This window comes from Oncorhynchus nerka, linkage group LG1, assembly GCF_034236695.1.
Source record: "Oncorhynchus nerka isolate Pitt River linkage group LG1, Oner_Uvic_2.0, whole genome shotgun sequence".
Classification (NCBI taxonomy): domain Eukaryota; kingdom Metazoa; phylum Chordata; class Actinopteri; order Salmoniformes; family Salmonidae; genus Oncorhynchus; species Oncorhynchus nerka.
Genome location: NC_088396.1, coordinates 29,604,415 through 29,620,238, shown reverse-complemented (window position 1 = coordinate 29,620,238; position 15,824 = coordinate 29,604,415). Strand labels below are relative to the sequence as shown.

The 15,824-nt window shown below is 42.8% G+C and overlaps 1 protein-coding gene across 2 annotated transcripts; it reads left to right on the top strand.

Annotated features, from left to right (window-relative positions):
* Positions 1-419: 419 nt before the first annotated feature.
* On the top strand, positions 420-15,307 carry LOC115128988 (syntaxin-19-like). 2 transcript variants are annotated; one of them, XM_029659141.2, is made up of 5 exons: positions 420-762; positions 12,810-13,076; positions 13,264-13,500; positions 13,711-13,923; positions 14,153-15,307. In XM_029659141.2, exons 2-5 carry the CDS (start codon positions 12,846-12,848, stop codon positions 14,375-14,377), a joined length of 906 nt encoding a protein of 301 aa, XP_029515001.1. In that variant the 5' UTR covers positions 420-762; positions 12,810-12,845; the 3' UTR covers positions 14,378-15,307. The 2 variants fall into 2 exon arrangements, with proteins under 2 accessions (XP_029515001.1, XP_029514993.1); XM_029659133.2 differs by having other exon boundaries at positions 12,796-13,076.
* The last annotated feature ends 517 nt before the right edge of the window (positions 15,308-15,824 follow it).

The following is a 15,824-nucleotide window of genomic DNA, read 5'->3' as shown; positions in this document are numbered from 1 at the left end:
CAGGACTTGTCAGAAACAATTTGCCAGCTATGCTCAGTAAAGCCGCTGGAGCCTGAGAAACACAATAGGGCCAGACCAGGGGCTTAGCTGGCAGGATGCACCATTACACATAGAAATGTAATGTATAGAGCTAAAGCAACTTATTCTATACATCTGAGTCATTGCTGTTCTACACATTACAGCTCTATTTGTTCTGTGATGAGGCTCCCTGTTGTTTGAGCAGCTCCTGGGGTAGAGTAGGAGTTGGAGTTCTCCCTATGTGCTCTCCCTTCTCCCACTGACTTAATATCCTTCCCTTTCTTTCTTCAGATAGGCTAATCAGTTTCTCTCCCATTGGCCACAGAGAGTTCTACTTGAGAGAAAGGGTGTGGCCAGACTGGCAGAACCAGATTATCTGGGAAGTGAAGTTATTCCTCTGTTATAGCAGTTTTCTGGCTAACTGTTAACATAGAGGAAAACTAACAGAACAGGCACACCTGTGTCCTACAGCTAACAGGTCTTTGAAGTGGAGGGCTAAGAAGATGCCATGAGGATTATGTTCAGGAGGATGGGATAAACATGTTGTTAACTTTATGGATACGTTATGGAGAAAACCACTCTCCATGGCTTGTCTGAAGTGGCAGTTACATCCCTGGTCAAGAATAAAGGGTAGTTTCTAAGCCTCAAGGACTACTAACTACAACAAGGACTACTAACTACAACAAGGACTACTAACCACAATAAGGACTACTAACTACAACAAGGAATACTAACTACAACAAGGTAAATAGAACAACTCATGCCTTCCTGCTTCTGGGAAGCTTTCCACTAAATGTTGGAACATTGCTGCAGGGACTTCAGCCACAAGAGCATTAGTAAGGTCGGGGCACTGATGTTGGGTGATTAGGCCTGGTTTGCAGTCTGCATTTCAATTCATCCCAAAGGTGTTCGATGGGGTTGAGGTCAGGCTCTTTGCAGGTCAGTCAAGTTATTCCACAACGATCTTTACAAACCCTTTCTGTACAGACCTCGCTTTGTGCATGGAGGCATTATCATCCTGAAACAGGAAAGGCTCTTCCCCAAACTGTTGCCACAAAGTTGGAAGCATAGGATCATCTAGAATGGATTTGTATGCTGTAGCATTAAGATTTCCTTTCACTTAAACTAAGGGGCCTAGCCCGAACCAGGAAAAAAATCTCCAGACCCTTATTCCTCCTCCACCAAACTTTACAGCCGGCACTATGCATTGGGGTAGGTAGCGTTCTCCTGGCATCCGCCAAACCCAGATTTGTCCAATGGTGAAGCGTGATTCATCACTTCAGAGTACAATGGCCGCGTGGATTACACCAATCCATTGCACATTGTGATCTTAGACTTGTGTGTGGCTGCTCAGCCATGGAAACCGATTTCATTAAGCTCTCAATGAACAGTTATTGTGCTGAAGTTGCTTCCATAACTCGGTAGTGAGTGTTGCAACCAAGGAGAGATGATTTTTACACGCTGCGCGCTTCAGCTCTCGGCGGTCCCGTCCCGTGAACTTGTGTGGCCTACCACTTTGCGGCTGAGCCGTTGTTGTTCCTAGATGTTTCCACTTCACAATAACAGCACTTACAGTTGACCGGGGCAGCTCTAGCAGGGGAGAAATTGTATGAACTGACTTTGTTGGAAATGTGGCATCCTATGATGGTGCCACGTTAAGTCATTGAGCTCTTCAGTATGGGCCATTCTACTGCCAATGTTTGTCTATGGAGATTGCATGGCTGTGTGCTCAATTTTATACACCTTGTCAGCAGTGGTGTGGCTGAAATAGCTGAATTCACAAATTTGAAGGGGTGTCTACACTGTATTTTCTCAAGTGTACCGTGGGTATCAACCCCCTTGGATTTTTACACATTTTGTTGCATTACAAAGTGGGATTGAAATGCATTTAACTGTGTTTTATTAAAATTGTATTCATAAAAAACAAAACACTAATATACCTTGATTAAATAAGTATTCACCCCACTTAGTCGAAAGAAACACTTTTGGCAGCAATTACAGCTTGTGTTGGATGAGCCCAAAACATAAGGCTTTGCGTTTAGGACAAATAGTTTATTCCTTTGCCATGTTTTTTTTTACAGTATTACTTTAGTGCCTTGTTGCATTCAGGATGTTTTAGAATATTTTTTATCTGTATATATGAAATCTTCTTTTCCCTCTGTCATTTAGGTCGTTATTATTATTTTACTACAATGTTTCCATCCCGTGTTCTCCCTTCACAGCCATTGAACTCTGTAGCTGTTTTAAAATGACCAATGGCCTCATGGTGACATCCCTGAACAGTTTCCTTCCTGTCCTGCAGCGACTCTATCTTTGTTTTGTCTAGTCAGTTTAATATATCATCCACAGCATAATTATTCATTTGACCATGTTATTGTTACCCATCTACCAATCACTGCCTTTCTTTGAGGCTTTTGAAAAGCTTCCTGGTCTTTGCAGTTGAACCTGTGCTTGAAATGCAATACTTGACTAAGGGACCTTACAGATGTTGTATGGGAGACAGAGGAAGGGGTAGTCATTCACAAATCATGTCAACCCTTATTATTTCACACAGAGTGAGTACATGTCATTTATTATATGATTTGTAAGACAATAAATAGTCCTGAACGAATTTAGGCTTGCCTACACAAAAGGGGTGAATCATTTTGCAACAACTATATTTGAGTCATTACATTTTTATTAATTTGCTAACATTTGTAGAATGTTCTTTTCACTTTATGTAGTATTTTGTGTAGATCAATGACAAAAACTCCCAACCATTTCAATCCCACTTTGTCACACAACTAAATCCATTTCAATCCCACTTTGTCACACAACTAAATCCAAAAGTGGTGAATACTTATGATACCCACTATATACTATTACTCTGTCAGATGAAATTCAAGGTTCTCAAGAACACAAAAAGGTGGGCTTCAATGTTAATTAATTTGTTATGAGCTCAGTTGCTTTGACAAAAGAGGACATTTCTTTGTCCAATTCACCTCAACAGAGCAGCTGCATTATGCTGACAAATGAATGTCAACAGTTAGCTCCCTCATAAACTCTGTGACAGTTGAACAGATGGAAATTTGGAAAGCAGTCAGAGAACATATCAAACCATAGCAACATTCAGACAGAGTTTATGCAGGCCCTGGTTTTCAGGCTAAATCTCACATTGTTCTAGAATCGGTTGAGTAATGTCTGAATCACAGAGTTACAATAACCAGAACGGACAAGGCCTTTGCTTGGGCTATGGGAGATAAAGTCAATGACCGACCATTAAAAGTCGACTTGATTGGAAATGTATGATCTAGTAGTTGTAATTCTACAGTTTTAATGTGACATCCTGCCTAGAGAAGGTCAGAGGAGGTCTGTTGTGTTAGAATAGGCCTCCCACTTTAGCACTGCTGTAGTCTAAGCACAGAGAACAATGACCACTCTTACATTCATAAACCCGGTCTACACCACACACACACACACACACACACACACACACACACACACACACACACACACACACACACACACACACACACACAAGCGAAAGGGTATTTCATGGGCTTTCCTTTTTGTAATCTATCCGGTAATTGGATAGTCTGTGATTCCAATACTACATTTCATTCAAAACACACATTCTGTTCACTCCACCCATTCTAACGGTTCAGGTCCAGCTAGCACATTTGGTTGCTTCAAAGTTGTGGGAATGTACATTTTTGGTTTCCCATTGGTTGGGAATGAAGCCATACGTTTCCTGACTTGTAAAACTGTTGTTGTTTATTTTACATTCTGAGAACGGAAGTGAAAATGTCGCCTGTTCAGTGAATGTTCCTTTTTAGAATGTTTTACTACTTGAATGTTTTCCCGGTAGGTTTTATTAACGGAAAGTCTAGGTTGTTTGGGGATTTTTGAATAACTTTCTTAAAAACTTCCACTGAATGGTTCAAGAAGACTTTTAATAAGCAGCTTAGTTGAACGGTTTTGAACTCAAAACACAGATATATAGATAGAAGAACACTTTTAATAAGCAGCTTAGTTGAACTGTTTTGAACTCAAAACACAGATAGGACACATGGAAATGCGTCTGTGAAATTTGAACCTATAATCTTCTGCAATTAGTCCACCGTGCCACCAGCAAGCATGTCATGTTTATTTATGCATACAAAACTGTTTCAAACAGACCCCATTTCAAAGGAAACAAGCCCTCATTAAGATCAACACACTTAACAAGATGGGAGATAGAGAGAGTTTTGTTGATGCTGAGAACGGAATGGATACTGAACAAAAATATAAACGCAACACGCAACAATTTCATTGATTTTACTGAGACACAGTTCATATGAGGAAATCAGTCCATTGAAATAAATTCATTAAGCCCCAAATCTATGTATTTCACATGACTGGGAAAACAGATACCTTAAAAAATAATAGACCTCACAATGGGCCTTAGGATCTCGTCACAGTGTGTTTGTGCATTCCAATTGCCATCAATAAAATGCTATTGTGTTCGTTGTACGTAGCTTATGCCTAGCCATATCATAACCCCACCACCACTATGGAGCACTCTGTTCACAGTGTTGACATCAGCAAACCGCTCGCCCACACAATGCCATATACGTGGTCTGCGGTTGTGAGGCCGGTTGGACGTACTGCCAAATTCTCTAAAACCACCTTGGAGGCAGCTCTGGTGGAAAGTCAGCATTCCAATTTCACGCTCCCTCAAAACTTGAGACATCTGTGGCATTGTGTTTTGTGACAAAAATTCACATTTTAGTGTGGCCTTTCATTGTCTTCAGCACAAGGTGCACCTGTGTAATGATCATGCTGTTTAATAAGATTCTTGATATGCCACACCTGTCAGGTGGATGGATTATTAAATCTAACCATGTTTGAACTGTTAAGAAACTTTCTGTTATTCCTTGTGTAGTCTTAACATTCTGTATACTCCCCTTGTCCTGAGGGTCAAAAATGACCCGCCTTCATTAAATCCCCAAAATAAAGCAGCTTAATTTAATTTTAAACCCCAAATCTATTTTGCAAGTCCAGGATGATGGCTGGCTTCCTGTCCTCATGATCACTGATCTCAGCCGTTTTGTGCAGTGTGCTCAGGAGGACCACATTCTTTTTCCTCTTTGGGAGGTAAGAAACTAGAGTGGTGGTGGGGGTGAAGGCAAACTTTGAGAAGGACTCTCTCCCCCTTGTTGCGAGGAGTGCAGACGGGAGCTCAAGCTTGTTCTTTCTAACTGTGCCAACCATGGTGATCGTCCTCTTCAGGAGCTGCTGCTGGCTGTGTGTGTGTGTGTGTGTGTGTGTGTGTGTGTGTGTGTGTGTGTGTGTGTGTGTGTGTGTGTGTGTGTGTGTGTGTGTCATTGTGTGTGTGTAACTGCCGGGTCAAAAATGACCCTAAGACAATCTTTGTACCCTGCTGGTGTACAGCTTTCAAGGAAAAAAGGCGATGTTTCACTTTTTCTAATGTTGGGGTCACTCTAGGAAAAGTAATCACATTTCAAGTTGAAAAAATATAATTTAGGGCGTTTTCTCTGCTGTTAACCTGTCTAGGACTGTTGGCTAGCGGAACCCCTCGCCAACAGCCAATGAAATTGCAGGGCACCAAATACAAATCAACAGAAATATCAGAAATCAAATTTCTCAAACATACACGTATTAGGCACCATTTTAAAGATAAAATTCTCGTTAATCCAGCCACAGTGTCTGATTTCAAAAATGCTTTACAGCGAAAGCTCCACAAACGATTATGTTAGGTCACCACCAACTCACAGAAAAACCCAGCCATTTTTCCAGACAAAGAGAGTTATCACAAAAAGCACAAATAGAGATAAAATTAATCACTAACCTTTGATGATCTTCATCAGATGACACTCATAGGACTTCATGTTACACAATACATATATGTTTTGTTCGGTAAAGTTCATATTTATATCCAAAAATCTTATTTTACATTGGCGTGTTACGTTCAGTAGTTCCAAAACATGCAGTGATATTGCAGAGAGCCACATGAATTCACAGAAATACTAATTATAAATGTCAATGAAAACATATTTTTCTAAAGTGTTTAGGCTCTGTTCTGTGGTGCTAACTTTACCAAAAGGCCTCAACTGACAGGTTCTGCTGTCCTTGTCATGTTATGTCTTGTCCCTGTGCTTTCTCTTCTCTTCGTTTCCCCCTGCTGGTCGTATTAGGTTACTATCTCTCTCTCTCTCTATCGTTCCGTTCCTGCTCCCAGCTGTTCCCCATTCTCCTAACGACCTCATTTACTCTCTCACACCTGTCTCCTCTTTTGCCCTCTGATTAAGTCTCTATTTCTCTCTCTGTTTCTGCTTCTGTCCTTGTCGGATTCTTGTTTGCTTTGCCCTTGTCCCGTCCTGTCGTAATCTGCCTCTTCATCAGATGCTGCGTGTGAGCAGGTGTCTCTGTCCTCTACGGCCCGCGCCTACCCAGAGGGACCTGCAGTCTGTTGCCGCTAGCCCTGCAATTCTCCTCTACTACTAGAAGGAGGACTCTCCTGCAAAGATAGAGGATTTATGTTTTCCCTGTTTGGACATCTCCTGTAAAGATTGAGGATTTATGTTTTCCCTGTTTGGACATTAAAAGACTCTGTTTCTGTTGAATCGCTGTTGGGTCCTCACTCACCTGCATAACAGTCCTCCTGAGGGAACTCCACTCTGACCATGAGGGACCGTCTGAAGGAGCTGCGGGCCCAGGAGTTCCGGGAGGCAAGAAACAAGGCAGATGAGACCCCATTCCCTGAGGAAGACACTGACCCAGATGACCCAGCGTGGGTTAGTGTCAATGAAAATATAATTTTTAGACATGGAAATAGAGATACACTTCTCCTTAATGCAACCCCTGTGTCAGATTTCAAAAAAACTTTACGGAAAAAGAATAATCTGAGAACGGCACTCAGAGCCCAAACCAGCCAGAGAAATATCCGCCATGTTGGGTAGTCAACATTATTCATAAACAGCATTATAAATATTCACTTACCTTTGATGATCTTCATCAGAATGCACTCCATGGTATCGCAGTTCCACAATAAATGCTTGTTTTGTTCGATAATGTCCATCATCAGCTTCTTTTGTTAGGGCGTTTGGTAAACAAATCCAAATGCGCAATCTGGTCCTTTCAGACAAAACGTTCGAAAAGTTATATTACAGGTCGAAGAAACTTGTCAAACTAAGTATAGGATCAATCTTTAGGATGTTTTTATCATAAAAGTTCAATAATGTTCCAACCGGAGAATTCCATCCAGTCTGTTGAAAAGCAATGGAATGACAGCTACCTCTCAAGTGAAAGCGCATGACTGAGAACGAGGCTGTAGGCAGACCACTGACTCAAAGAGCTCCCATCCGGCCCCATTTCACATGAGAAGCCTGAACTCAAATCCTTCTGTTCACCTGATTTAGAATTCCTCACAATTAAATGTAGACCGCATTATCTTCCAAGAGAATTCTCCTCGATTATAATCACAGCCGTATATATCCCCCAAGCAGACACATCGATGGCTCTGAACGAACTTTATTTAACTCTTTGCAAACTGGAAACCATTTATCCGGAGGCTGCATTCATTGTAGCTGGGGATTTTAACAAAGCTAATCTGAAAACAAGACTCCCTAAATTTTACCAGCATATCGATTGCGCAACCAGGGGTGGTAAAACCTTGGATCATTGTTACTCTAACTTCCGCGACGCATATAAGGCCCTGCCCCGCCCCCCTTTCGGAAAAGCTGACCACGACTCCATTTTGCTGATCCCTGCCTACAGGCAGAAACTAAAACAAGAGGCTCCCACGCTGAGGTCTGTCCAACGCTGGTCAGACCAAGCTGACTCCACACTCCAAGACTGCTTCCATCACGTGGACTGGGACATGTTTCGTATTGCGTCAGATGGAAATATTGACGAATACGCTGATTCGGTGTGCGAGTTCATTAGAACGTGCGTCGAAGATGTCGTTCCCATAGCAACGATAAAAACATTCCCAAACCAGAAACCGTGGATTGATGGCAGCATTCGCGTGAAACTGAAAGCGCGAACCACTGCTTTTAATCAGGGCAAGGTGTCTGGTAATATGTCTGAATATAAACAATGCAGCTATTCCCTCCGCAAGGCTATTAAACAAGCTAAGCGTCAGTACAGAGACAAAGTGGAATCTCAATTCAATGGCTCAGACACAAGAGGCATGTGGCAGGGTCTACAGTCAATCACGGACTACAAGAAGAAACCCAGCCCAGTCACGGACCAGGATGTCTTGCTCCCAGGCAGACTAAATCACTTTTTGCCCGCTTTGAGGACAATACAGTGCCACTGACACGGCCTGCAACGAAAACATGCGGTCTCTCCTTCACTGCAGCCGAGGTGAGTAAGACATTTAAACGTGTTAACCCTCGCAAGGCTGCAGGCCCAGACGGCATCCCCAGCCGCGCCCTCAGAGCATGCGCAGACCAGCTGGCCGGTGTGTTTACGGACATATTCAATCAATCCCTATACCAGTCTGCTGTTCCCACATGCTTCAAGAGGGCCACCATTGTTCCTGTTCCCAAGAAAGCTAAGGTACCTGAGCTAAACGACTACCGCCCCGTAGCACTCACTTCCGTCATCATGAAGTGCTTTGAGAGACTAGTCAAGGACCATATCACCTCCACCCTACCTGACACCCTAGACCCACTCCAATTTGCTTACCGCCCAAATAGGGCTGACGATGCAATCTCAACCACACTGCACACTGCCCTAACCCACCTGGACAAGAGGAATACCTATGTGAGAATGCTGTTCATCGACTACAGCTCGGCATTCAATACCATAGTACCCTCCAAGCTCGTCATCAAGCTCGAGACCCTGGGTCTCGACCCCGCCCTGTGCAACTGGGTACTGGACTTCCTGACGGGCCGCCCACAGGTGGTGAGGGTAGGCAACAACATCTCCTCCCCGCTGATCCTCAACACGGGGGCCCCACAAGGGTGCGTTCTGAGCCCTCTCCTGTACTCCCTGTTCACCCACGACTGCGTGGCCATGCACGCCTCCAACTCAATCATCAAGTTTGCGGACGACACAACAGTGGTAGGCTTGATTACCAACAACGACGAGACGGCCTACAGGGAGGAGGTGAGGGCCCTCGGAGTGTGGTGTCAGGAAAATAACCTCACACTCAACGTCAACAAAATTAAGGAGATGATTGTGGACTTCAGGAAACAGCAGAGGGAACACCCCCTATCCACATCGATGGATCAGTAGTGGAGAGGGTAGCAAGTTTTAAGTTCCTCGGCATACACATCACAGACAAACTGAATTGGTCCACTCACACTGACAGCGTCGTGAAGAAGGCGCAGCAGCGCCTCTTCAACCTCAGGAGGCTGAAGAAATTCGGCTTGTCACCAAAAGCACTCACAAACTTCTACAGATGCACAATCGAGAGCATCCTGGCGGGCTGTATCACCGCCTGGTACGGCAACTGCTCCGCCCTCAACCGTAAGGCTCTCCAGAGGGTAGTGAGGTCTGCACAACGCATCACCGGGGGCAAACTACCTGCCCTCCAGGACACCTACACCACCCGATGTTACAGGAAGGCCATAAAGATCATCAAGGACATCAACCACCCAAACCACTGCCTGTTCACCCCGCTATCATCCAGAAGGCGAGGTCAGTACAGGTGCATCAAAGCTGGGACCGAGAGACTGAAAAACAGCTTCTATCTCAAGGCCATCAGACTGTTAAACAGCAATCACTAACATTGAGTGGCTGCTGCCAACACACTGTCATTGACACTGACCCAACTCCAGCCACTTTAATAATGGGAATTGATGGGAAATTATGTAAATATATCACTAGCCACTTTAAACAATGCTACCTTATATAATGTTACTTACCCTACACTATTCATCTCATATGCATATGTATATACTGTACTCTAGATCATCGACTGCATTCTTATGTCACTAGCCACTTTAACTATGCCACTTTGTTTACTTTGTCTACATACTCATCTCATATGTATATACTGTACTCGATACCATCTACTGTATGCTGCTCTGTACCATCACTCATTCATATATCCTTATGTACATATTCCTTATCCCCTTACACTGTGTATAAGACAGTAGTTTTGGAATTGTTAGTTAGATTACTTGTTGGTTATCACTGCATTGTCGGAACTAGAAGCACAAGCATTTCGCTACACTCGCATTAACATCTGCTAACCATGTGTATGTGACAAATAAAATTTGATTTGATTTGAAACAACGTTCTAAAGACGGTTGACATCTAGTGGAAGCCTTAGGAAGTGCAACATAAACAATATCCCACTGTGTATTCAATAGGGTGAGTTCAAAAACTACAAACCTCAGATTTCCCACTTCCTGTTTGGATTTTTTCTCAGGTTTTTGCCTGCCATATGAGTTCTGTTATACTCACAGACATCATTCAGACAGTTTTAGAAACTTCCGAGTGTTTTCTATCCAATACTAATAATACTATGCATATATTAGCATCTGAGGCTGAGTAAGGGGGCAGTTCACTCTGGGCACGCTATTCATCCAAAGTGAAAATGCTGCCCCCTATCCCAAATAAGTTTTTTAAACATAGTGGCAGGTCAATTTTGACCCTAAAGACAACACAAAGGTTAAAATAACAAAGACAATAAATGTTTTTGTCAAGTTCCTTAAATGTGCTGTGAATGTTCCTAAGTCAAGCAAGTATCCAGCACCAATCCCAGAAAGTTGTGGGAAGACTGTATGCTAAATAAGCATAGGACAACCATGCTCTCACAAAGCTCTAAGAAACATAGTTCCCAGAACGTTATGTGCTAGCTGGGGGTACTCCAAACTATCCAGACACTGCATTAGAAAATAGGAAATGCAGTATATATACGCTTCAGAATAAACTTATGAAACCTACAAACTGTTATAATAATCCACATTTTCTGCTGTCTAGCTGTGTGAGTGTGTGTGCGTGTGCGTGTGTGCGTGCGTGTGCGTGTGCGTGTGTGTGTGTGTGTGTATTAAAAGGTCACTTCTCTGAGCACTCTCATTATATCGTTATGTCAGGGAGATGTACTAGTGAAGGGAAAAGGCTTGCAGCAAAAACATAAACAAGAGAACTTCTCATGGGAAGAAAAGCTGAAGTAGATCCACTGGTGCTGCAGATAAACGTTGTGCCCATCCATCTCTCCCTGCCATCCTAAGCCACAAACACTACTTGTAGCTTAGTGGACCAAAGGGCTTAAGGAATTTCTCAGGAATGTTAATCTTGTCTATGCATTATTAACTATAGAAGAGCTTCTCAGCCAGTACATAACATTCTGACAAAATACTTTATATATTGGTATTTCATTACATTAACCGAAAGTTTCCTAAAAATTCAAACATTGTTACATTTAATTTCAATTTTGGGGCGGCAGGGTAGCCTAGTGGTTAGAGCATTGGACTATTAACCGAAAGGTTGCAAGTTCAAATCCCTGAGCTGACAAGGTACAAAATCTGTCGTTCTGCCCCTGAACAGGCAGTTAACCCACTGTTCCTAGGCCGTCATTGAAAATAAGAATTTGTTCTTAACTGACTTGCCTAGTAAAATAAAGGTAAAAAAATATATGTATATATATATTTCGGGAACGCTCTCAGACTGGTTTGACATTGGGAATGTTCTGAAATAGTTCAGAGAACATTAGGAAACAGTGTTCTTCTATGGGAATTTCAGCATTTCAGCATAACCTTTCCTACAGGTTTCCTCTTGGTTCTATCAACTTGTTCCAAGAACATTAAGAAACCTTCCATCAAAACCACAATAAAACTTTAGTAACTTTCAGATAACATTCTAAGAATGTTATTTAAAAACATATAGGCCAATTTTTCACTCTCAGCATCAACAAAACTCTCTCTTATCCTCGATCTTGTTAAGTATGTTAAGGGGAGTTGGCCACACCTGATCTTAATAAGTGTTTGTTTCCTTTGAAATGGGGTCTGTTTGAATAGACTAAAATGAACAGCTTTGTATGCTTAAAAAAAATGGTATGATAGCTCCATCCTGGTGCCATAGTAGACTTATTCCATGGATAAAACCAGAAGGTTAAAGGTTTGAATCTCACTGATGCTGTGCTTGTCACAAAAAACAAAATGTTTACGTGATACATGGCTAAGGAAATACATTTCCATGTGTCCTATCTGTGCTTCAATAAAGTTAACCCCAAATAAGCTAACAGTGTTTTTGAAACGTTTAAGGAAGTTATTAAAAAATGTCTAAATAACCTCAGGGCATTAATAACACCTAAGACGTTCTCAGAACCTCCCTGCAACCTAAAAATAAGCATTCCCTGTGGATGCAACATTTTCACTTATTTTCTCATAATGTTTAAAAAACGTTACATTTTACTGTTCAGGAAACTTATGGATTTGTTCCCACAACCAATGTGAAACCAAAAACATACGTTCCCACAACTTCCAAGAAACCAAATGTGTTAGCGGGGTTGCGATGCTATAAACAAACAAAGTGAAGATAGACGCGATTCCAATTCAAAGTGGACACACCAATGTAAATATTTACCTCATACAATCTTGAGTTCCTCATTGTAATGATGATTAATTGGGATGAACAAGAAAGGAAAGGTCACCTGATAAAAAGTGTTGACTGAAACGGCTTTGTTCAAAACAGTGTTTTGGTCTTCTCTTTAGGCATACCCATAAACAGTGCATTCGGAAAGTATTCAGACCCCTTGACTTTTTCCATATTTTTCTATGTTCCAGCCTTGTTCTAAAATGTTTAGGCTCTGTTCTGTGGTGCTAACTTTACCAAAAGGCCTCAACTGACAGGTTCTGCTATCCTCCTGAGGGAACTCCACTCTGACCATGAGGGACCGCCTGGAGGAGCTGCGTCAGAGGGCCCAGGAGTTCCGGGAGGCAAGAAACAAGGCAGATGAGACCCCATTCCCTGAGGAAGACACTGACTCAGATGACCCAGCGTGGGTTAGTGTCGCCACCCGGCAGCAGGCTGTGGTGTTTGAGGAGGAACCAGTCCTGGACAACTTCCTGTCCGAGGCTCAGCATATCTGCGGTGACATCACTGAGCTCGAAACCGAGGTGAGTGATCTTACACATTCCTCCTAAGAGTGGTATACACCATTCGATCCTCAAAGCCTGCACCTTAGTTGGACTGCAACTTAATGTCCATGATAATACTGTGGTGAATTCCAGAGGTGGAAGGATGTTCTATAAATCCTTGTTGTTCATTTATAGTTTGACTGAATCCTCTTCTCCATCTCCCCAGGTGAAGAAGTTTAGCCAGCATCAAAGGAGCCTGGTGGCAGCCATGCGTCGTTTCAGTGTGATGAAGAAGGAGAGCAGTGTGACGAGGGACATCAAGCTGCAGGCAGAGAGCATCCACAGACGGCTGGACGCCCTCTCCAAGAAGGCACAGAGTTTAGAAGGCCTGCAGGGACTAGCTACAGCCACTACACGCATCCAACGCTCCCAACACGCAGCGCTACACAGACAATTCCAGCAGGTCACCCTCCAAAAGTTATTATAACCTTTTATTTCAATGGTGTTTTTCTGATGTGTTCAATAACACATACACATAAGCGTAAAAATATTTGTTGGCTTTAGTTTGCACATGGTGGCCTTCTTGAATATCCGCTAGCACTAGCTAAGCTAACAGTGAACAGAAATGTCTGTTTCTGGTCTAAAGTATTTTTCCCTCTTTTATCACTTCCAGGTGATGCGTTTGTACAACGACTCCATTCTCAATAAACAGGAGCGGTGCAAACACTTCATCATCCGGCAGCTGGAGGTGTCTGGTCGCGACGTCACCGAGGAGGAAGTGGACGAAATGGTTTCTGCAGGGAAGTGGGAGGTGTTTAACCAGAACCTCCTCAACAATGAACGCATCACACGCTCTAAGCTGTCTGAGATCGAGCAGAGACACAAGGTAAGCGTGATGACATTAACATAGAAAGGTTTTGATGTGTAAGAGAATGCGAGACTATGTTATCTAAGCAAAGAGAAGACGTTCCTTCAGTAAGGGAGATCTACAGTAGGCCTCGTATGTCTGTGACAGACAAACACTAATATTGGCTCTAATTTAGACCAATTTCACTGTCCATTCAGACAACTCCTTGACTAACGTTCAGTCCTAATCTTTTCTGTAACTACTATAGGAGCTGGTGAATCTGGAGAGCAACATGAAAGAGCTGAGAGATCTGTTCATGGATGTCTTTATGTTGGTGGAGGAGCAGGGAGACTACATAGACCACATCCAGACCAGCGTAGAGAAGACACAGGACTATGTCACCGTCAGTAACGAGAAGTTTAAAATGGCTGCCAGGTACAAGAAAAATAACCCTTTGAGGAGGCTGTGCTGCTGTTGCTGCCCCTGGAGGTGATGCACATAGAGGAGAGACTGGAGACTGGAGATGCCCCTGGAGGTGATGCACATAGAGGAGAGACTGGAGACCGGAGATGCCCCTGGAGGTGATGCACATAGAGGAGAGACTGGAGACTGGAGATGCCCCTGGAGGTTTTTCAGATGGGGAGAGGAAGAGTTCTGGAGAGTCTGCAGGTGGCATTTCACTTATAAGAATCTTCAGAGGAGACCGCGTGAATCAGGCCTTCGTAGTCGAATTGCTGCAAAGAAACCACTACTAAAGAACATCAATAAGAATAAGAGACCTGCTTGTGCCAAGAAACACGAGCAATGGACATTAGACCGGTAGCAATCTGTCCTTTGGTCTGATGAGTACAAATTTGAGTTTTTTGTTTCCAACCTCCGTGTCTTTGTGAGACGCAGAGTAAGTGAACAGATGATCTCTGCATGTGTGGTTCCCACCATGAAGCTTGGAGGGGAGGTGTGATGGTGTGTGGGTGTTTTGCTGGTGACACTGTCAGTGATTTATGTAGAATTCAAGGCACACTTAACCAACATGACTACCATAGCATTCTGCAGCGATACGCCATCCGATCTGGTTTAGTGGGACTATCATTTGTTTTTCAGATGACCTGGCCTCCACAATCACCTGACCTCCACCCAATTGAGATGGTTTGGGATGAGTTGGAAAAAGCAGCAAACAAGTGCTCAGCATATGTGGAAACTCCTTCCAAATGGTTGGAAAAGCATTCCAGTTGAAGCTGGTTGAGAGAATGCCAAGAGTGTACAAAGCTGTCATCAAGGGTGGCTACTTTGAAGAATCTAAAATATAAATATTTGTCTTGGTTACTACATGACTCCATATGTGATATTTCATGGTTTTGATGTCTTCACTATTATTCTACAATGTAAAAAAAATAGTGAAAATAAAGAAAAACCTTTGAATGAGTGGGTGTGTCCAAATGTTTGACTGGTACTCTACATATGAATGCATTTACCTGTGAGTTTCACATCAAATCAGGCAGGCTCAATGGAAAGTCTGTAATATTTCAAAATCTCATTGTGGATTACGTTATTTCACTGTGGTTATATGTTTGATCACTTTTTATTTCGTTAAGGCCATTTAACATTTCAGAAGATGGCTTTCAGACAAAGACATCAAGATTAAAACTCTCTGACTGTGAACAAACATCCTGTGTTAGGTGAAACTATGACACATTTCAATGTGTCACTGTGCTTTGTCATAGCAGCAGCAGTGTGGGAGTGTACTTCATTAAATACTGATATGTCTCACAGTGAACACAGGGGAATGCCCGGTCACGAGTATATGGCCAAGTATGGGGGACACGTTTATGTGTGTGTGTGTGTGAGTTTGTCAAGTCCTCAAGAATAGTAAACCAACTAAAATTCAGAGAAGGGAAGATATTTTGACGGTCCTCACAAGCTATTTTAGGCTTATGGGTTAG

Bases quoted from the DNA above. Each gene is read 5' to 3' on its own strand.
- LOC115128988 (XM_029659141.2), top strand. From the start codon at position 12,846: ATGAGGGACCGCCTGGAGGAGCTGCGTCAGAGGGCCCAGGAGTTCCGG. The intron at 13,501-13,710 runs GTCACCCTCCAA...TATCACTTCCAG, and splicing joins TACACAGACAATTCCAGCAG to GTGATGCGTTTGTACAACGA. The intron at 13,924-14,152 runs GTAAGCGTGATG...TAACTACTATAG, and splicing joins AGATCGAGCAGAGACACAAG to GAGCTGGTGAATCTGGAGAG.